The sequence below is a fragment of the Salvelinus alpinus genome, chromosome 22 (assembly GCF_045679555.1).
Source record: "Salvelinus alpinus chromosome 22, SLU_Salpinus.1, whole genome shotgun sequence".
In the NCBI taxonomy this organism is placed as follows: domain Eukaryota; kingdom Metazoa; phylum Chordata; class Actinopteri; order Salmoniformes; family Salmonidae; genus Salvelinus; species Salvelinus alpinus.
In genome coordinates, this window is record NC_092107.1 from 39,135,538 (window position 1) to 39,155,985 (window position 20,448).

At 44.0% G+C, this 20,448-nt stretch overlaps 2 protein-coding genes across 8 annotated transcripts; one reads left to right on the forward strand and one right to left on the reverse strand.

Annotated features, from left to right (window-relative positions):
* The first annotated feature begins 814 nt into the window (after positions 1-814).
* LOC139549498 (P2Y purinoceptor 3-like) lies at positions 815-20,383 on the forward strand. 3 transcript variants are annotated; one of them, XM_071360059.1, is made up of 4 exons: positions 815-928; positions 1,703-1,809; positions 16,626-17,064; positions 17,259-20,383. In XM_071360059.1, the coding sequence occupies exons 3-4, from the start codon at positions 16,643-16,645 to the stop codon at positions 17,962-17,964; spliced, it is 1,128 nt and encodes a 375-aa protein (XP_071216160.1). In that variant the 5' UTR covers positions 815-928; positions 1,703-1,809; positions 16,626-16,642; the 3' UTR covers positions 17,965-20,383. The 3 variants fall into 3 exon arrangements, with proteins under 3 accessions (XP_071216160.1, XP_071216161.1, XP_071216159.1); XM_071360060.1 differs by lacking the exon at positions 1,703-1,809 and having other exon boundaries at positions 831-928; XM_071360058.1 differs by lacking the exon at positions 815-928 and having other exon boundaries at positions 1,500-1,809.
* On the reverse strand, positions 10,873-15,046 carry LOC139549499 (putative nuclease HARBI1). Of its 5 annotated transcripts, none has more exons than XR_011669894.1 (9): positions 13,857-15,046; positions 13,593-13,769; positions 13,441-13,502; positions 13,272-13,358; positions 13,143-13,184; positions 12,901-13,074; positions 12,786-12,821; positions 11,740-12,687; positions 10,873-11,645 (listed from the first exon to the last, which is right to left on the reverse strand). XR_011669894.1 is itself a non-coding variant. In XM_071360065.1 (9 exons), the coding sequence occupies exons 1-4, from the start codon at positions 14,374-14,376 to the stop codon at positions 13,477-13,479; spliced, it is 432 nt and encodes a 143-aa protein (XP_071216166.1). In that variant the 5' UTR covers positions 14,377-15,046; the 3' UTR covers positions 10,873-11,645; positions 11,740-12,687; positions 12,786-12,821; positions 12,901-13,184; positions 13,272-13,358; positions 13,441-13,476. The 5 variants fall into 5 exon arrangements, 3 of the variants coding, with proteins under 3 accessions (XP_071216166.1, XP_071216165.1, XP_071216164.1); XM_071360065.1 differs by having other exon boundaries at positions 12,901-13,184; positions 13,857-13,927; positions 14,219-15,046; XR_011669893.1 differs by having other exon boundaries at positions 11,740-11,851; positions 11,948-12,687; positions 12,901-13,358.
* Positions 20,384-20,448: the final 65 nt, after the last annotated feature.

Below are 20,448 nucleotides of genomic sequence, written 5' to 3' on the forward strand. Positions count from 1 at the left end.
CACAGTCAGGCCAACCCAAGCTGTACTGTGCATTAGGCTAATAGTAGGCCAACCCAAGCTGTACTGTGCATTAGGCTAATAGTAGGCCAACCCAAGCTGTACTGTGCATTAGGCTAATAGTAGGCCAACCCAAGCTGTACTGTGCATTAGGCTAATAGTAGGCCAACCCAAGCTGTACTGTGCATTAGGCTAATAGTAGGCCAACCCAAGCTGTACTGTGCATTAGGCTAATAGTAGGCCAACCCAAGCTGTACTGTGCATTAGGCTAATAGTAGGCCAACCCAAGCTGTACTGTGCATTAGGCTAATAGTAGGCCAACCCAAGCTGTACTGTGCATTAGGCTAATAGTAGGCCAACCCAAGCTGTACTGTGCATTAGGCTAATAGTAGGCCAACCCAAGCTGTACTGTGCATTAGGCTAATAGTAGGCCAACCCAAGCTGTACTGTGCATTAGGCTAATAGTAGGCCAACCCAAGCTGTACTGTGCATTAGGCTAATAGTAGGCCAACCCAAGCTGTACTGTGCATTAGGCTAATAGTAGGCCAACCCAAGCTGTACTGTGCATTAGGCTAATAGTAGGCCAACTATTAAAACAGATAAACGGAGTCAGAAATTCACCGGTTTCAGATGTTCTACAGGTTTTCGTTCTCAAAGTCACACTTTTTTTTTTTTACAGCAAAACAAAACAATTATATGGTCTATGTCCATAGCAATGCTTAAACCACACCAGGAGACCACTTTTGAAGTCTGGGGGGGAAAAAATCTAATAAAATGTTGATTTTTGAGAACGGTTACCCTTTAATTGACGTGTGCCGCAGGCACGTGGCGCTACTGTTTGATTAGGGGTGGTTCTGTAGCGCATGAGATGGAGTATGCAAAATAATTGGCCACTGGATTGATGCAAATAATCGTGATATCATATTGACAGGTAAGCGCAGGCTACTTTGTAGCTAGTTAACATTTAATAGAGAAAGTTTTTGGGAAAGTCTTTCCATCTACCAGAAGACTGTTAGTGGTATCATTAGCGTCACTATATTTGTCCTGTTCCTTAATTGTTTGAAACCTGACCGTTTTACTTTATATTATCAGGCATGTTTTACCTTGCTTCAAAGTAGCCTATAGACAAAATTCCCACCATAGAAACGTGAAGGTAATTATTTTTTTATACGTATCGGTGGGGATTAAGAAGTGAGTATAAGCAATGGCCACTGAAAAATAAGAGGGTATATGACGTATACCCTCCACTACCCGGTGTCCTGTTCAAGGCCCATGTAACGTAATTAGCACGGAGTAATGAGTTGGATTCTGTTTCCACATGCAAAAGTGATTGCTTTTGACAAACACTCTTTATCTGCCTTGCCAATGAAAAGTAGTTCGAAAATTCAAACATATATATTTTAATAAGGAACATGTATGTTTCTGGACGATGCACAATGCTGCCTTGTTGACGACATGACCGAGCGGCGCAGACTACTGTTCGATCTGAGACGGCGCCCCTCCCTCAGTGCTTTTGCCAGTTCACGTCACGGGCCTTATAGACTGGTGCTGCGCGGCTCATCATAATCGAAACCGCCAAATGCCATTAATATCATTCTCTCTTGTGCTACGAAAAACGTGAAAATCAGTTGGACTTTATGAAGGCTCTCCATTGATTGGCTAACTTCTTTTTCTCATGAAAGTACTTCTTTGTTTGGGCTACTAGGCGACTGCCTGGTCAAACACGAGGTAGACTGAGGCACCTTCGCAGGGTTGGATCTCCCACTTGTTGACAGCTACAGAGAAAGTCGATATTTTGTCGCAGCTGCAGAGGTAAGAGTTACAATTTCACTTTAAATACAGACGAGTTTAAATAACCTAATTGGCACATTGTATAGTCATTATACCATAGTAGCCTGAAACATTTTTCCATATAATATAAATAATTTTGGCAATGGCTCTCCGAATTAAATATGATCAAATCTTCGAGACAATTTTTTTAGGCATGAGTTAATTACCTTAAAGGGGAACTTTGAGATCGAATTTTAAAAAATGATAATGAAATATACCCATTCATTCTTGAAGAATATAATTGATAAATGCCTAATGAGCTTAGTTAAATTGTGGTACCTCATCAGAACCCAAAATATACACTTGTTTTCACTCCATTGTTTGTAAATAAAGTAATGTAAACCAATACTGTATAACCTCAAAACACGTTTTAAAACTAGAATCTTGTTTCGTGGATGGTCAGTCCTTTCATCCGTAACTTTGTCTGTGAATTTGAGAGTGGATACGTTTCTCCAGTCCTATCCCTCTGTTGTTTACCCAACCAGTGGCGTGTGGTAACTCCTATGTTATTGTTTGATCTTGCAGATTACCCCTTTAAACCACATAGCTATTTAAACCTGTCTTCACGTGTCAACAACACGAGGTGTCCTAATATTGCTGTTCAATAACCTTCACTGTGTCATGATGAAGGGTTGGGAATTTGTAGTCCTATTACTGTAATTCGTAAAAACAGGAAATCCTCTTTTGGTGGTACACTTTAGAGCAGCACGTTGATAAAGCCAACCGTTGATGAAGCCAACCGTTGATGAAGCCAACCGTTGATGAAGCCAACCGTTGATGAAGCCAACCGTTGATGAAGCCTACCGTTGACTTACTCTTTCCTCAAGTACACACACTTTGTTTGAGATTCAATAATATTGGATTAGAAACAGCAAGGACTATGTTGTGCGTATGGTGTACAGTACCCACTCCGTTGTACAGCTTTCCATAGCTCTACCTTCTGTCCCAGACGTGTTTAGGCTACTCATTGTTTCCCATTTCCCCTTTTATGCATTTAACAGTGACATTTTATTGTGGACTCCTGCTAAACTCTTCCTCCGCTGCTGAATAAATTCCTAGGGGAAACACTGCTAATTATTAATTAAAACACATTGGCTGATGAATGCTATACAGCTGGTGCTATGAAAGTGTTCTCTTTAACACCTAGCAGCAGAATAGTGTGTGTGTCTGTCTGTGTACACCTGTGTGTGCATCTTTTGTGATGGAAAACATAATACGTGTATAGTGACCACAGCTGTGTTTCCAGTAACAGTCCTGTTGGGTCGGACCACACCGGACATTAGTCAGGGTCCTGCGGGTGCTTTCTCTGTCTCCACTGGCACAGACATAGTTGACATAGAGGATGGAGGGAGGTTAAGAAGCAGTGTGTATTCTATGTTAACTGCCTCTCTCCTGGTCTGATGGGGGGTAACGTTCATTCAGGGATGGACGGACTATACAGGTTGGTGTCATTGCTACAGATGGTGGATTTGGGGAGTTCCTCACCTACATATTAAAGTGCTTTGAGACCTGGTGAGAAATAACAATACCATCCATTAATATGGTTTCCTGAACAAGGCAGTTAACCCACTGTCCCCCGGGCAATTAACCCACTGTCCCCCGGGCAATTAACCCACTGTCCCCCGGGCAGTTAACCCACTGTCCCCCGGGCAGTTAACCCACTGTCCCCCGGGCAGTTAACCCACTGTCCCCCGGGCAGTTAACCCACTGTCCCCCGGGCAGTTAACCCACTGTCCCCCGGGCAGTTAACCCACTGTCCCCCGGGCAGTTAACCCACTGTCCCCCGGGCAGTTAACCCACTGTCCCCCGGGCAGTTAACCCACTGTCCCCCGGGCAGTTAACCCACTGTCCCCCGGGGAGTTAACCCACTGTCCCCCGGGGAGTTAACCCACTGTTCCCTGGGCGCTGAAGACGTGGATGTCGATTTAAGGCAGCCCCCCCTCACCTCTCTGATTCAGAGGGGTTGGGTTGAATGCAGAAGACACATTTCAGTTGAAGGCATTCAGTTGTACAACTGACTAGGTATCCCCCTTTCCCTTTCCTTTATTGGTCAGAGTTAACTGTCCTGCATGTCTCTGTAGTTTTAATAACGGTCCTTTCACCAGCTGCACTTTCACTTCCTCTTCGCCTTGCGAAACCATGACAACTTCTGACGATGCACTAGAGGGCTCTTCAGAGCATAAGTGCCTAAACACCCCTGTAGGATCTCCTTTTGGGTGTAACTGAAAGTCAGGAGCTGTAAGACTGTAGGTGTTTGGAGACTAAAAATAAGTAGTTTGTAGAATTGGTATTGAGCTACAGTACATAACGAATAAGTAGTTTGAAGAATTGGTATTGAGCTACAGTACATAACGAATAAGTAGTTTGTAGAATTGGTATTGAGCTACAGTACATAACGAATAAGTAGTTTGTAGAATTGGTATTGAGCTACAGTACATAACGAATAAGTAGTTTGTAGAATTGGTATTGAGCTACAGTACATAACGAATAAGTAGTTTGTAGAATTGGTATTGAGCTACAGTACATAACGAATAAGTAGTTTGTAGAATTGATATTGAGCTACATGCTGAATAAGCTGTTCTACTCACTATGACATCAGATAGATAGCTTGATGTTGCACTTAGCAGAGCAGACCCACGTCAGGACACTTAGCAGAGCAGACCCACGTCAGGACACTTAGCAGAGCAGACCCACGTCAGGACACTTAGCAGAGCAGACCCACGTCAGGACACTTAGCAGAGCAGACCCGCGTCGGGACACTTAGCAGAGCAGACCCACGTCAGGACACTTAGCAGAGCAGACCCACGTCAGGACACTTAGCAGAGCAGACCCACGTCGGGACACTTAGCAGAGCAGACCCGCGTCGGGACACTTAGCAGAGCAGACCCGCGTCGGGACACTTAGCAGAGCAGACCCGCGTCGGGACACTTAGCAGAGCAGACCCGCGTCGGGACACTTAGCAGAGCAGACCCGCGTCGGGACACTTAGCAGAGCAGACCCACGTCGGGACACTTAGCAGAGCAGACCCGCGTCGGGACACATAGCAGAGCAGACCCGCGTCGGGACACTTAGCAGAGCAGACCCGCGTCGGGACGCTTAGCAGAGCAGACCCGCGTCGGGACGCTTAGCAGAGCAGACCCGCGTCGGGACGCTTAGCAGAGCAGACCCGCGTCGGGACGCTTAGCAGAGCAGACCCGCGTCGGGACGCTTAGCAGAGCAGACCCGCGTCGGGACGCTTAGCAGAGCAGACCCGCGTCGGGACGCTTAGCAGAGCAGACCCGCGTCGGGACGCTTAGCAGAGCAGACCCGCGTCGGGACGCTTAGCAGAGCAGACCCGCGTCGGGACGCTTAGCAGAGCAGACCCGCGTCGGGACGCTTAGCAGAGCAGACCCGCGTCGGGACGCTTAGCAGAGCAGACCCGCGTCGGGACGCTTAGCAGAGCAGACCCGCGTCGGGACGCTTAGCAGAGCAGACCCGCGTCGGGACGCTTAGCAGAGCAGACCCACGTCGGGACACTTAGCAGAGCAGACCCACGTCGGGACACTTAGCAGAGCAGACCCACGTCGGGACACTTAGCAGAGCAGACCCACGTCGGGACACTTAGCAGAGCAGACCCGCGTCGGGACACTTAGCAGAGCAGACTGCTGCTTCTGTGCATCAGATCTGATTTTTAGCCTCTTTCCAGTCACTCCATGTTCTTCTAGCGGTTCCCTAACTGTGTCATCCCAGGGGGGAAGCCAGCTCTGGTGACACTAATCCCTAATGGTAGGTATTGTTTGTATTAATATTGACCCACAGTTAGCACACAGAAATGTGGACACAACTTGTTATCGTGAAGTGTTGGTGTCCCCGCTGGGCTAGGTGAGGGTCAGGTTTGGGTTAAAAATAAACCCTGGCAACTTCCACTTTTGCCCTTCTGTCTATTTTAGAGTTGTACCTCATCTGTCCTGAGATTGATTGATGGTGTTTGTTTCTAGGGTTACAACGTCTGTCTCCAGATTGATTGATGATGTAAATGTATTAAATCAGATATGGCCTTGGCTTTATTGTGTGTGTGTGTGTGTGTGTGTGTGTGTGTGTGCGTCAGAGCTTTAGACAGGGTGACCGCCCCCTCTCATCCATCCAGTAAAATCACAGACTGAAGAGGAGACTGCAGCATTAGTCATTGATTAGGCTGAGGAAAAGATGCCTTCCTCGCATGGTCAGGGATTTAATCAGAGAATTTCATTATAGTGTGTGTGTAATCACTGTGCATGAGAAAGAGCAAATGGAAGATGAGGCTTAACGTTATCTTGTTGATATATCTGATGTGTCTGGTTTTTGGTCACCTGCTCATGCAGTTCATAAATAAGTGTGTGTGGCTGACAGCTTCTGCAGTGTGTGAGTTTGCACCTGTCTATGCTTCCTGAAAATTCTCTGGATTAGACACAGCACCACATTAGGTGGCAATCTGGAGCTTTTCTTTGGAAATGCACGCACTCTTCAGAGATGTTTCCAATGAAATGAGAGGCGTTGGGCAAACCTTTTCCCCAAAGGGCCATGGCAGCACTTCAGGGGGGTAGTGATGACATACACACACATTCACAGAGAGGGAGTACTTCAGCCATCGCACACACATTCACAGAGAGGGAGTACTTCAGCCATCGCACACACATTCACAGAGAGGGAGTACTTCAGCCATCGCACACACATTCACAGAGAGGGAGTACTTCAGCCATCGCACACACATTCACAGAGAGGGAGTACTTCAGCCATCGCACACACATTCACAGAGAGGGAGTACTTCAGCCATCGCACACACATTCACAGAGAGGGAGTACTTCAGCCATCGCACACACATTCACAGAGAGGGAGTACTTCAGCCATCGCACACACATTCACAGAGAGGGAGTACTTCAGCCATCGCACACACATTCACAGAGAGGGAGTACTTCAGCCATCGCACACACATTCACAGAGAGGGAGTACTTCAGCCATCGCACACATTCACAGAGAGGGAGTACTTCAGCCATCGCACACATTCACAGAGAGGGAGTACTTCAGCCATCGCACACATTCACAGAGAGGGAGTACTTCAGCCATCGCACACATTCACAGAGAGGGAGTACTTCAGCCATCGCACACATTCACAGAGAGGGAGTACTTCAGCCATCGCACACATTCACAGAGAGGGAGTACTTCAGCCATCGCACACATTCACAGAGAGGGAGTACTTCAGCCATCGCACACATTCACAGAGAGGGAGTACTTCAGCCATCGCACACATTCACAGCATGCGAGAGATGGGGGTGGGGGGGGGGGGGTTAAATCAGCTGCCAGGAAACCGGTACTTCAGCCAACTCTCACACACACACACTGTGATGTGGAATATTGGCACTCCCTTTCCATCCCCCTCACTTGTCATTCCTGGTATGACATGTTGTGAAACCATGCGTCACTGTTCAGACAATAGAAGCCTAGTATGTTTGTCTGAGATTGCTAGAGCTGACTTCCAAAGAAAATCTAACACTTGCCCACTTGTGGTTTGGACTGAGAGAGATGTGGGTGATAATGATGTTGATGGTGAAGGGCATAGGAAAATAAATTGATGTTGCTGGTGAAGGGGCTAGTTTAAGACATTGACGTGAAGGGACTAGGATAAGAGAGAGATGGTGAAGGGACTAGGATAAGAGATTGATGTTGATGGTGAAGGGACTAGGATAAGAGATTGATGTTGATGGTGAAGGGACTAGGATAAGACATTGATGTTGATAGTGAAGGGACTAGGATAAGACATTGATGTTGATAGTGAAGGGACTAGGATAAGAGATTGATGTTGATGGTGAAGGGGCTAGGATAAGACATTGATGTTGATGGTGAAGGGGCTAGGATAAGACATTGATGTTGATGGTGAAGGGACTAGGATAAGAGATTGATGTTGATGGTGAAGGAACTAGGATAAGAGATTGATGTTGATGGTGAAGGGACTAGGATAAGAGATTGATGTTGATGGTGAAGGGGCTAGGATAAGACATTGATGTTGATGGTGAAGGGGCTAGGATAAGAGATTGATGTTGATGGTGAAGGGACTAGGATAAGAGATTGATGTTGATGGTGAAGGAACTAGGATAAGAGATTGATGTTGATGGTGAAGGGACTAGGATAAGAGATTGATGTTGATGGTGAAGGGGCTAGGATAAGAGATTGATGTTGATGGTGAAGGGACTAGGATAAGACATTGATGTTGATGGTGAAGGGGCTAGGATAAGACATTGATGTTGATGGTGAAGGGGCTAGGATAAGACATTGATGTTGATGGTGAAGGGGCCAGGTTAAGAGCGAGATCTTGAAACCACAGACATAAAGTCGTGGCCAAAAGTTTTGAGAATGACACAAATATAAATTTTCACAAAGTTTTCTGCTTCAGTGTCTTTTGATATTTTTGTCAGATGTTACAATGGAATACTGAAGTATAATTACAAGCATTTCAAAGGCTTTTATTGACAATTACATGAAGTTGATACAAAGAGTCAATATTTGCAGTGTTGACCCTTCTCTTTCAAGACCTCTGCAATCCACCCTGGCATGCTGTCAGTTAACTTCTGGGCCACATCCTGACTGATGGCAGCCCATTATTGCATAATCAATGCTTGGACTTTTGTGGGTTTTTGTTTGTCCACCTGCCTCTTGAGGATTGACCACAAGTTCTCAATGGGATTAAGGTCTGGGGAGTTTCCTGGCCATGGACCCAAAATATTGATGTTTTGCTCCCCGGGCCACTTAGTTGCCTTATGGCCTTATGGCAAGGTGCTCCATCATGCTGGAAAAGGCATTGTTCGTCATCACACTGTTCCTGGATGGTTGGCAGAGGTGCTCTCGGAGGCTGTGTTGGTACCATTCTTTATTTATGGCTGTGTTCTTAGGCAAAATTGTGAGTGGGCCCACTCCCTTGGCTGAGAAGCAACCCCACACATGAATGGTCTCGGATGCTTTACTGTTGGCATGACACAGGACTGATGGTAGCGCTGACCTTGTCTTCTCCGGACAAGCTTTTTTTCCGGATGCCCCAAACAATCGGAAAGGGGATTCATCAGAGAAAATGACTCTACCCCAGTCCTCAGCAGTCCAATCCCTTTACCTTTTGCAGAATATCAGTGTGTCCCTGATGTTTTTCTTGGAGAGAAGTGGCTTCTTTGCTGCACTTCTTGACACCAGGCCATCCTCCAAAATTCTTCGCCTCACTGTGGGTGCAGATGCACTCACACCTGCCTGCTGCCATTCCTGAGCAAGCTCTGTACTGGTGGTGCCCCGATCCCGCAGCTGAATCAACTTTAGGAGATGGTCCTGGCGCTTGCTGGACTTTCTTTAGGCGCCCTGTAGCCTTCTTCACAACAATTCAACCACTCTCCTTGAAGTTCTTGACGATCCAATAAATGGTTAATTTAGGTGCAATCTTACTTGAAGCAATATCCTTAACTGTGAAGCCCTTTTTGTGCAAAGCAATGATGACGGCACGTGTTTCCTTGCAGGTAACCATGATTGACAGAGGAAGAACAATGATTCCAAGCACCGCCCTCCTTTTGAAGCTTTCAGTCTGTTATTCGAACTCAATCATCATGACAGAGTGATCTCCAGCCTTGTCCTCGTCAACACTCATACCTGTGTTAACGAGAGAATCACTGACATGATGTCAGCTGGTCCTTTTGTGGCAGGGCTGAAATGCAGTGGATATGTTTTTGGGATTCAGTTAATTTGCAATTAATTGCAATTCATCTGATTACTCTTCATAACATTCTGGAGTATATGCAAATTGCCATCATACAAACTGAAGCAGCAGACTTTGAAAATGAATATTTGTGTCATTCTCAAAACTTTTGGCCACAACTGTACAATCCAAGAGTGGGTAGTGGGGGGCAGACAGACAGGCATTCCCACTGCTAAACATTGTACTTGATTTTCCAGCTCATTAATGTTTCTTATAAAAACAAGAAGTGACGCAGTCAGTCTTTCCTTAATGAACTCTGAGCCAAGAGAGACTGGCATGCATAGTATTTACATCAGCCATCTGTTTACAATGAAGAGCAAGACGTGCCGCTGTGTTCTGGGCCAGCTGCAGCTTTACTAGGTCTTTCCTTGCAGCGCTGGACCACACGACCGGACAATAATCAAGATTAGACAAAACTAGTGTAACGGCTTTCCTCCTCTTCATCCGAAGAGGAGGAGCAGGGATTGAACCAAAATGCAGCGTTTTCATAGGACATAATGAATTTATTTAAACACGACAAAACAACGAACTATACTTGAATAATTAACAAAACAAATAAACGATGTAGACAGACCTGGGGCCTGTTGCACAAAACTAGGATAAGGGATTAAGCCAGGATATCTTGGTGATCCTGGCTCAATTGATCCGTAATCCGGTTGCACTAAAGATGGATAGGGGGCAGGAGGATATGTTATGGTATAAATTACCATGGAGATTTATTCTGTGGAGCTAGCCTGCTCCAGACCAGGCTAAATTCCAGGATCTATTTAATCTCATCCCTAATGTCAGTCAGCAGTCACCACAAATGGAAACCAATAGTTATTTCACTGCTCACTATACATTGTTATCACATATAACTAGACCCACTTATTATTTAAACGTTTGTGATCATTAATTTCAATGATTTTGGATAAAAAATGATTTTTAGATGATGTTGCTATCATTAGATAATTTACAGTTTCCCATAGACTATAAGGCTATATATAAAATGATAGAATATTAGGGCCACAGAGGGGAAAAAAACACAAGTCATAATATTGTAACCAGTTGTTTTAAAGGAGGACAGTTGTTAAAATGACAGATGTGGGGCATTTCGTGAAATTGTACTTCAGTATGGTTTCATAAACAAAGACATGCTGATGTGCCAGAATATTAAGTATCACATTGTCATAAGTATCAAAACTGTAAAAACAATATGTAGCTTTTCTGCAGAAAGAACCAGCCTCATAAATTTATGACTTTATCCTTTTTCTTCAGTGTGGCCCTAGTACTCTGTCATATAAACAAATACACATTCCATATGAATATAAAAACACAATGTGTAACATTATGTTCCTTTATTGAATAAGGACAAAACAAAGCAGGTAAACCATCAGCTCCTTTCGAAACTGAAGTCACAGTGACTCTACAAGATGGAAAGCACAGAATCTAAGCATATTATACAAAATGATACATACACATTCAAAGGTCTGTATATAACACACCCTGCATGTCTGCACACTAAAATAAATGCAGGACAAATCCATACACATCAACTGAACAGACAAATGAATGGATGCAGTAGCCTCCCTGCAGCCTTGTATTACACACAGTATACCGCACAAACATCATAAGAGGCCAAATTCGTCAAAAAACAAACCCAAAAAAACCCAAATTCCTCTGCCACCGCAGGACATATTTAACCAAAATTGAAAGCACACATACTAACTAAAATAATTCAACACATATTGGTCCCTCAGCAGCCGACCACTGTCGTCATCAGGGAAGATTGCCGGATTGTCCCAGTCCATGGCTGGTGGCACTCTGGGGGCCCTCTCCTTCCTCAGGCAGGCCACATTGTGGAGGACAGCACAAGCCACAGTAATATCACATGCCCTAACAGGGCTGACCCTTAATTTGTGAAGGCAGTGAAAGCGTGCCTTCAGGAGGCCAAAGGTCATTTCAACTCTGGCCCTGGTCCTGGCATGGGCATGGTTGTAGGCCTGCTGTGCTTCCTGGGGGTCTGTGAAAGGTGTCAGGAGAAAAGGCTGGCAGCCATACCCCCTGTCTCCCAGCAACACACCAGAGAATTCACCTGTCAACACAAAATCTCATCATTACTACCTCATAAACACAGTGATATTCTTGACACAGCCATGATGGTTATAAATAGGGGTTGTGTGGCTTACCTTGTGATAGGCACTGATAGATTTCAGAGGCCCGAAAGATTCTGGAGTCATGGACTGAGCCAGGCCATTTTGCCACAACATTGCTGATCACACAGTCAGCATTGCAGACCATCTGAAATCATAAGATGAGGAATATTACACCAATCAATGCACATCACTGGCAATGCAGAGTGTTCGTCAATGGACAATATCAAAAAGTTATGTTCACCTGAACATTAATGCTGTGAAAGGATTTCCTATTCACAAAATCAGCCTCATGGGCACCTGAGGGGGCTTTTATCCTTATGTGTGTGCAGTCCACTGCACCAATGACATTGGGGAAACCTGTCACACAAAGTAATGAGTATCCTACTATGTGTTAACAGTTGTCCTGTAATTTGTAGATCCTCTTACCTGCAATCCTATAGAACTCCTCTTTGATGTCACAGAGTCTTCTGTGGCCAGGGAAGGAGATGAAGACATCTGCTAATGCTTTGATAGCCAGACACACACTCCTTATTGTGCGGCAAATTGTGGCCTTGTTCAGCTGTTCTGCATCCCCCACTGAGTACAGGAAGGCTCCACTAGCAAAAAAGCGCAAGGCCACACAAACCATTTGCTCCACACTCAGTGCATGGCTCCGTGCAGTGCGGTGCTTAATCCTGGGACCCAGTAGTCTGCATAGATACCTGATGCCATCTGCAGAAAACCTGTATCTTTCATATAGATGGTCATCAGGGAAGGCCAGTGGGTCCAACCGGTCCCTGAAGACCCTTTCTCGCCTGAAGGCTCTCCTCAGCACAAGTGCTTCTTCATCCACCACATCTCACACGAATGGGCATGCCATTGTCAGAGCAGAAAGGAACACACAATTTTGGGCCTTCATATAGGCTAGTGGCCACACCTGGTGCTGGGGGGGTGGGCAAAAGAGGGCGATGCCTTATAACGATGACTTGGTTGTACTGATTGCTGGGAAAATAAAAAAAACCTTAGAAAGATGCCATCGTCCTGTGTGCTCACAATAAGAGCTCATATGTCATGGCTCACTTGACTTTACGAGAATATACCTAATTTTTATTTTGAGCTGTGTCATCTTCTTGGAGCTGGGGGAGGAAAGAAAAATAATGATTAATACATTTGTGTTACAGTTAGCATACAGTGTACATTGAAGGCATATCTCACCTCCCTCTCAAGTTTTTTTATTTCAAGGTCCAGTTTCCTAATTGTCCTCTTTTTTATTTCGGACTCCAGTGCAAGATTTTCCATCTTTTTCTTCTTGTACTGAATGTCTATGTCTGCCAGTTCTATTTGGCGCCGGAGGTGGTTGCCATACAACTTTCTGATAGCTTGTGAGCTCTGTGAACACAATACAATTAGCGCAGCTGGAATTTGGCAGGATGTGGTGTCCTTTTATTAATACGCACTATGTTGCCAGGCTGGTTTTCCCACTGTATAGCATCTGGGTCCTGTAAAAGAAATTAGATTTTTTGATTTTGATGAGGACTCCTCACCATTGTAGAGTAAATAGTACTTTCACAGTCTTAACATGATACCTCATGCCTTCTGGAATCCAGAGAGATGGTCTCCTCCTCATCATCGTCTCCATCATGTGCTGTTGCTGCTGCACTGGGGCCTTCACCCTATCACATTTAATCGGATTCATATTGAAGCTAGTAGACAAGACATGCCAGGCCTACAGTATGCCTTTGATGGAGTACTCACTGGATCAGCATCGTCTGGTGCTTGTGCTGGTGGCTCTTACAGGAACACAGTGCTGCCAGACACTGCAAGGCAATAGGTAAACCAAAGTCAGACAGTCCAAATTGATTCAATATGAATGTGGTTGTATCCCATGTAGAGATGGAAGGACATACCTTGAATGAAGCGGGTGGCATCTTGGGAGGAACCTATGCTCGTCTCTTTCCCCCCAGGGATCCCCTCTAAGACGGGCCTGCCTTTATTTAGCTCCACGGCCATGTCCTCTGCTGGGGTAAGGTCAGCCTTTGGTGACCCACCACCCGTGCCTTGTCTGTGGGTATTCTTTTTCACTGCTAAAACAGTACAGACAATGTGTGAGCAGGCACCTTCTGGGTACAATATATGCTTGTGCTTTGTTAAATATTAGTCAGGGACCATACCATTCTGCAGAATGTTCTTGTATTTGATTTTGACCTGCTGCCATGTCCGTTTTGGCCCGTTCATGTTTAATCTACACACACACACACACACACACACACATTTAATGGAGTCACACTGCAAAAAATTACTTGGTATTTTTGTCTTGTTTTCAGTAAAAATATCAAAAAATTTATCATGGCTTTATACAGTGTGATGGAGTTACTTTACACAATTTCACTCATATCTGCAGTGCATTTCAATTAAAAATTTAACCGTTTCATAATTACAGTACAACTGCATTTTTGGAGATGTGAATTAAATATTTGAATTGTAATTGTGATGTTTCAGCGGAGCGGTGAGTGTGTAATTGTGCACTACTTACGCATTCAGGCGGTCTGCAATACTTTGCCACGCTTTTTCTCTTTGCTTTATCACTGTGGCGGTGTTGCCTTTCTTCTTAATTATATATTTTACCTCCTCGTATGCCTCCATGAGGATTTGTGCTTCCGACGGGGAAAAGTACGCGGCTCTAGTTGCCATGGTAAATCAGTTAATCTGTGATCTGTGGCGGGGTCTATTTGAGTGAGCCGTGAGCGCGCACCTATCCAGGATTGGTTTCACCTGGCTTAATGAATCCGTGTCTGCTCATCCTGGCTTGGTCTTTGTGCAACCAATTAAGCCTGGACGCACATGTTTTGGCTTCATTGAGCTCAGCTGAGTCATTTATCCCGGATGTCTTAATTCTACTTTTGTGCAACAGGCCCCTGGACGACGAACTTACATGAAACACGAAGAACGCAATAACAGGAAAACTGCCTACATAAAACGAACAAACAAAACCGAAAACAGTCCCGTGTGGCGTAACATACAGACACTGACACAGGAGACAACCACCCACGACCAACAATGTGACACCACCTACCTTAATATGGTTCTCAATCAGAGGAGATGAAAACCACCTGCCTCTAATTGAGAACCATATTAGGTACCCATTAACCAACATAGAAACAGAAAACATAGACTGCCCACCCAAACTCACGTCCTGACCAACTAACACATACAAAACTAACAGAAAACAGGTCAGGAACGTGACAACTAGATCCTGCAGGACTTTGGAGTGTGGTGTCAAAAAAGCAGAGCATCTCTTTATTACGGACAGACCTCTCCCCATCTTTACAACCATTGAATCTATAAGTTTCGACCATGACAGTTTACAATCTAAATTAACACTAAGTAATTTAGTCTCTTCAATTTGTTCAACTGCCACACCATTCATTATCAGATTCAGCCTAAGTCTACAACTTAGGGAATGATTTGTACCAAAAGCCATAACACAAGTTCTCTCAACAACAGGTTATGATCAATAATATCAACGGCTGCACTGAAATCTAACAGTACAGTTCCCACAATCTTCTTCTTATCAATTTCTTTCAACCAATCCTCAGTCAATTGTGTCAGTGCAGTGATGTGCCCTTCTCTATAAGCATGCTGAAAGTCTGCTGTTAATTTGTTTACAGAGAAGTAGCATTGTATTTGGTCAAACACCATTTTTCCCAACGGTTCGCTAAGAGCTGGCAGCAAGCTGATAGGTCTGCTGTTAGAACCAGTAAAGACCGCTTTACCACGCATTGGTAGTGGAATGACTTTGGCTTCCCTCCAGGCCTGAGGACAAAGACTTTCCTCTAGGCTAAGATTAAAGAGATGACAGATAGGAGTGGCTATAGACTCAGCTACCATCCTCAGTAGCTTTCCATCTATGTTGTCAATGCCAGGTTTGTCATTATTGATCGAAATACTTTTTCCACCTCTCCCACACTAACTTTACAAAATTCAAACTTGCAATGCTTTTCTTTCATTATTTGTTTTTTTTTATACCTTAATACCATGGCTTACTGTTCTTTGTTGTCATTTCCTGCCTAAGTTTGCCCACTTTGCCAATGAAGTAATCATTAAAGTAATTGGCAACATCAAATGGTTTTGTGATGAATAAGCCATCTGATTTCATTTTTGATTTCTTTATCATTGATCTTGGCTTCATAATACAGTTTCTTCCTCTTTTGTTGCGTTTAGTCACATTTTATTCCTCAATTTGCAATAAGTCAGCCAGTCAGCTGTGCAGTCAGATTTATTAGCCACTCCTTTTTCCCCATCAGAGATGCAGAAAGCATATTTAGTTTCTTTTAAAAAAGAACCATCAGTCAGCAGAAAAATAAATATAATTTTGACATAGAATTAAGCATAATGCTTATGGCTCTAGATTGCAGGAAAAAGGTGTTTCAGGTGTTTGAAAAATCCTAAATTCTCCAATTTACAGACAGGGGTCCAAGCCCCCCTACAGAGCACCTCCCCTAGCAATCCTCATGTACTTTGTGCCCCCTCAGATTTTTGGGGTTCATGACACCAGTGGGTCTGTGTGTATCTAACCTAACATAGCGTAAAAGTGTATTTATCTCTGTCTGCGCCTAAAAGAACGGGCACAATGAATTATGGTCATTGTAGTTAATTACCACGTTTCTGCACTGAACTAGGTTGAAAACTACAACTCTCTTCAGCCCTGCATTCCACATAGTTCTTGACTTGATTTCTCTCGTTAATTATTTGATTTCTTTTTAGAGAAACGGTGCAGTTGGGCTCACACAAAAAAACTAAAAAGGAATTCAAGTAATTGAACCGATGTCAGTCAATTAGTTATTTAACAACCACAAAAAAAGAAATGTTGGTTAATTGCGCAGCACTGCAGGGTTGTCAACTTTGATGCAATTAACCCACTCCTCTCTTCCCTGTTTCAGAATGTGAAGCTGTTGCCATGTCAATATCCTCTCTAGAAGTGTTCTCTACGGAACCGTTCCTAAATGGAACATTCACAGCAGAAGGTTCCTCCTCTGGACCATACACAGAACCCCACTCGGAGGACAACCTCATCGCCTTGGGCGACAACAATGTCACAGGGTCAGACTGCACCTATAAGGAGGATTTTAAGCGCTTCCTACTTCCTGCCATCTATAGTGTGGTCTTCCTGATTGGTCTGCCTCTGAACGGAGTGGTCATCCTGAAGATATGGAGGTCACGACCCAACCTGACCCGGAGCAATGTCTACATGCTCAACCTGGCCACAGCTGACTTCCTGTATGTGATGTCACTACCTCTGCTCATCTACAACTACGCTAGTCATGACTACTGGCCCTTTGGAGAGCTGGCCTGCAAACTGGTCCGCTTTCAGTTCTACAGGTAGTATAGCTACTCATTAACTGACATATTCATATCATAGTTTTATAGATTACTTGAAAAACTCATACTTACAGTTCTACAAGTAATAATGAGTCATACACTGCATGTTACCTTTCTGCGGAGAGAGCTTTGAGTGTATTGTAGAGAAAACCCTATCATTATAACATCAGTGATGTTATTTATTGTTTCCACAGTAACCTGCATGGCAGTATCCTGTTCCTGACCTGTATCAGCCTCCAGCGCTACGTGGGCATCTGCCACCCTATGGCCGGCTGGCACAAGCAGGGGGGTCGCAGGCTGGCATGGGTGGTCTGCGGGGGAGTGTGGCTGGTGGTCGCCGTCCTCTGTGCCCCCACTTTCCACTACGCCTCCACAGGAACACAACGCAACCGCACCGTCTGTTACGACCTGAGTCGACCGGAGCACTCGGCTGACTACTACCCCTATGGGATGGCTCTGACCTGCCTGGGCTTCCTGTTGCCTTTTATGGGCGTGGTGGCGTGCTACTGTCGCATGGGTCACCTGCTCTGCCGCCCGCCGTCCTATCAGGGTGTTAACATGGCCGCCTCAATGGAGAAACGGGACAAGGCGGTGAAGATGATAATCATCGTGGTGACGGTGTTCGCTGTGAGCTTCCTGCCGTTCCACCTTACTAAGACCATGTACCTGTTGGTACGAACCTTACCGGGTGCTCCGTGTGCGACACGGAACCTGTTCTCAGTGATCTACAAGTGCACCAGGCCGTTCGCCAGCATGAACAGCGTTCTAGATCCTATACTGTTCTATTTCACACAGCCGCGGTTCCGCAGGAGCACCAGAATACTGGTCACCAAGATCACCACTCTCAGAGACAGGGAACCAAGATGTGAGAAAGTGAAAAACCTCACCAAGAAACCTTGATTATTTAGAACCCATGTTTAACTAGAAGCTCATTCAATGATAAACTCATTTTGAAACATAAGAACTAAGGTGTGTGTGAAACATCCACAGTCCACAGTTGTATTACACCAAGATACATGGGTTTTGGGTACCTAGAACCCATCCAGAACCCTCATTGACTTCTGCTCTGCCAGCATGGCAACAAGTCAGTGTGTTTGCTTGTGACTGTATGCTAAAATGCATGAAGTAGTCAGCCATAACACTGCGTTTGGTTGCCATAGTATTATGTAATGCATCCCGTATGTCTGAGCATACTGCTAGTTGTTTACTATATGAGCCACTAGGTGGCAGGTATTACCTACATGTCCCATGGCCTTAAAGGGATAATCGACCCCAAACCACAAATCCCTTTGATTAACAGTGTATAACACTAATATATGAAAACAATATATATATATATATATAATTTTTTTGGAACAAATGTTTCATTTTTAGCCATGTGAAAATCGATGTGGAATCTTTTGCAGCTCAAGTCAACTACAAAACATGCAATGCTCTCTTTCTGGGCTGGCTAGCTAGCAAACGTAGCTACACACAACAATAGCAAAGTCAATATCAGCATGCAAAGTAGCTAGTTGGCTGTAAAATCACCTAAACAAACTGCACTATAAATTTAGGAGTACATCTCACTGTGTTCAGTTTGCAGTTCCTCTCGGTCCAGAGTGAGTACAGAATACGTTGCTATGGCAACAATGATCCGTTCCCACGTTTCCCCACAGACACGCAGTGCGCATTGCGAGATGGTACTTGAAGGAGAAAACTGAGTTGAATAAATTGGTAGAGTGTTTTATATTGAGCATATCTAAGTGAAATGTGTACTTTGTCATGATGATATTTGCCCGAGAAGCCGGTCTTTGGAGGATATATTGACACGGGTGTTGTTAGGCCCGAGACACTGGCTATGAGGGAATTATTGAAACAATGTTGCAAATGTCGGAGATACAGACAGCAAGGTTTATGCAAATCTCCGCTGTTGAAAACTAAATGTTAGTATAAAAGAAATGTGAGATAATGTCTAGATGCTTTTTATAGTGGAGATCAAGTTCATACATTTCCTGGCTGGGTTGATGAGACAGTGGATTGCGCAGTGAGATGGAACAGAGTAAATAGGCATTTTAACGTCATAGATTTAGCCAGTGGTAATTTGCGGAATAGACACCGGCTGGAATGTGGTTTTAACCAATCAGCACTCAGGATTAGACCCACCCGTAATATATATATATAATATAAATAAATGGATGGATGCGCTCTAGACAAGTATGCCCATACTATCTATTGGCCGATTTGGTGATCTGGAGTGCAGGTAATTGTTTTTAAAAGCTTTTATGAAATGTGATGAGAACCATGTAGCTATGACGCGTTCCTTCACGATTTCCTGATTTCACAGACTGACCACTTCCAAGTTAAATCATGAGGAAATGTTTTACTGGACCTACCGATAGAACACATGCTTTCACCAAATTGACCAGAGTTTCATAAAAAATATATATATTCTGGGGGTGGATTATCCTTTAGAAATTGACTGTTTGGACTGTGGTGTGCTGTTTCCTGTGTGTACTGTACCTTTCCTATCTAATAGGTATTTAGACATTTTTAAAGTGAGAACGTCTGAGACAAACATTTTAAATGTCTTGAAATAAGCACTTGTATGCATGACAAAACATGTCCCTGGCATGTAGATGGATACTGATGCTTTGTGGTCTAATTCACTCAATAGTTGTGCCACTACAAGATGAGGTCTAGTTTTATTTTTAGTTAAATGTTGCTTAATGTGTTTTTGTTTTTCTGTTATTTTTTTCAAACCATGGCCTTGTAAATACATAAGTCTCCAAAAGAATATCACAGGACTAACAGAGCAGCTGTTGTCCCTATGTGTATCAGCTGCAGAAGATTGGATTGCTCAATACCACTAATTATTGGCTTGTTTTGGTCAAATGTGAGTGACAGCTGATGTTTTTGTTCCTAAGTCTGTCTGGAATGTGATGTGTGCGTGCCTCAGTGAGTGTGATGTGTTTGTATAACCTCTTCCTTAGCATAAGGCCCTTAATGAAGTGATAACATAAGTTTGATATGTGGGGCACATGTCTGTATGGGTCTAATAGGAACCAAGATTGATGTCAGATGCTCTTCTTGGAGCGGATATATTTCTGAGTCAGTGTATTTTTTTTACAGTGAAATCTTATTTTTATAACATAAAGAGAACTGAATTATATTTTTGTTACAAATTTAGTTTTATTTCGTCACTTATGTTTGTATATGTATTTATTAGTTGTGTTGTTTTTCATACATGCCTCTGCTTTGTAGATGACCTCAAATTAACAAGCCTGTTGACACTGTAATAAACTTGCTGTTGTCAATAAAGATTACATGTATCAACCGAGTGTGTTTTATTCTGGTATACAGTTAATATATTAATTGGAAATGTTCTGTTCCTGCTCTGCCCCT

Excerpts from the sequence above, each read along its gene's own strand:
- LOC139549498 (XM_071360059.1), top strand. The coding sequence starts at position 16,643 with ATGTCAATATCCTCTCTAGAAGTGTTCTCTACGGAACCGTTCCTAAAT. Across the intron at positions 17,065-17,258 it reads GTCCGCTTTCAGTTCTACAG|TAACCTGCATGGCAGTATCC; the intron begins GTAGTATAGCTA and ends TTGTTTCCACAG.
- LOC139549499 (XM_071360063.1), bottom strand. The coding sequence starts at position 12,201 with ATGTCTTCATCTCCTTCCCTGGCCACAGAAGACTCTGTGACATCAAAG. Across the intron at positions 11,852-12,132 it reads GGAGTTCTATAGGATTGCAG|ATGGTCTGCAATGCTGACTG; the intron begins GTAAGAGGATCT and ends TTATGATTTCAG. Across the intron at positions 11,646-11,739 it reads CTATCAGTGCCTATCACAAG|GTGAATTCTCTGGTGTGTTG; the intron begins GTAAGCCACACA and ends TTGTGTTGACAG.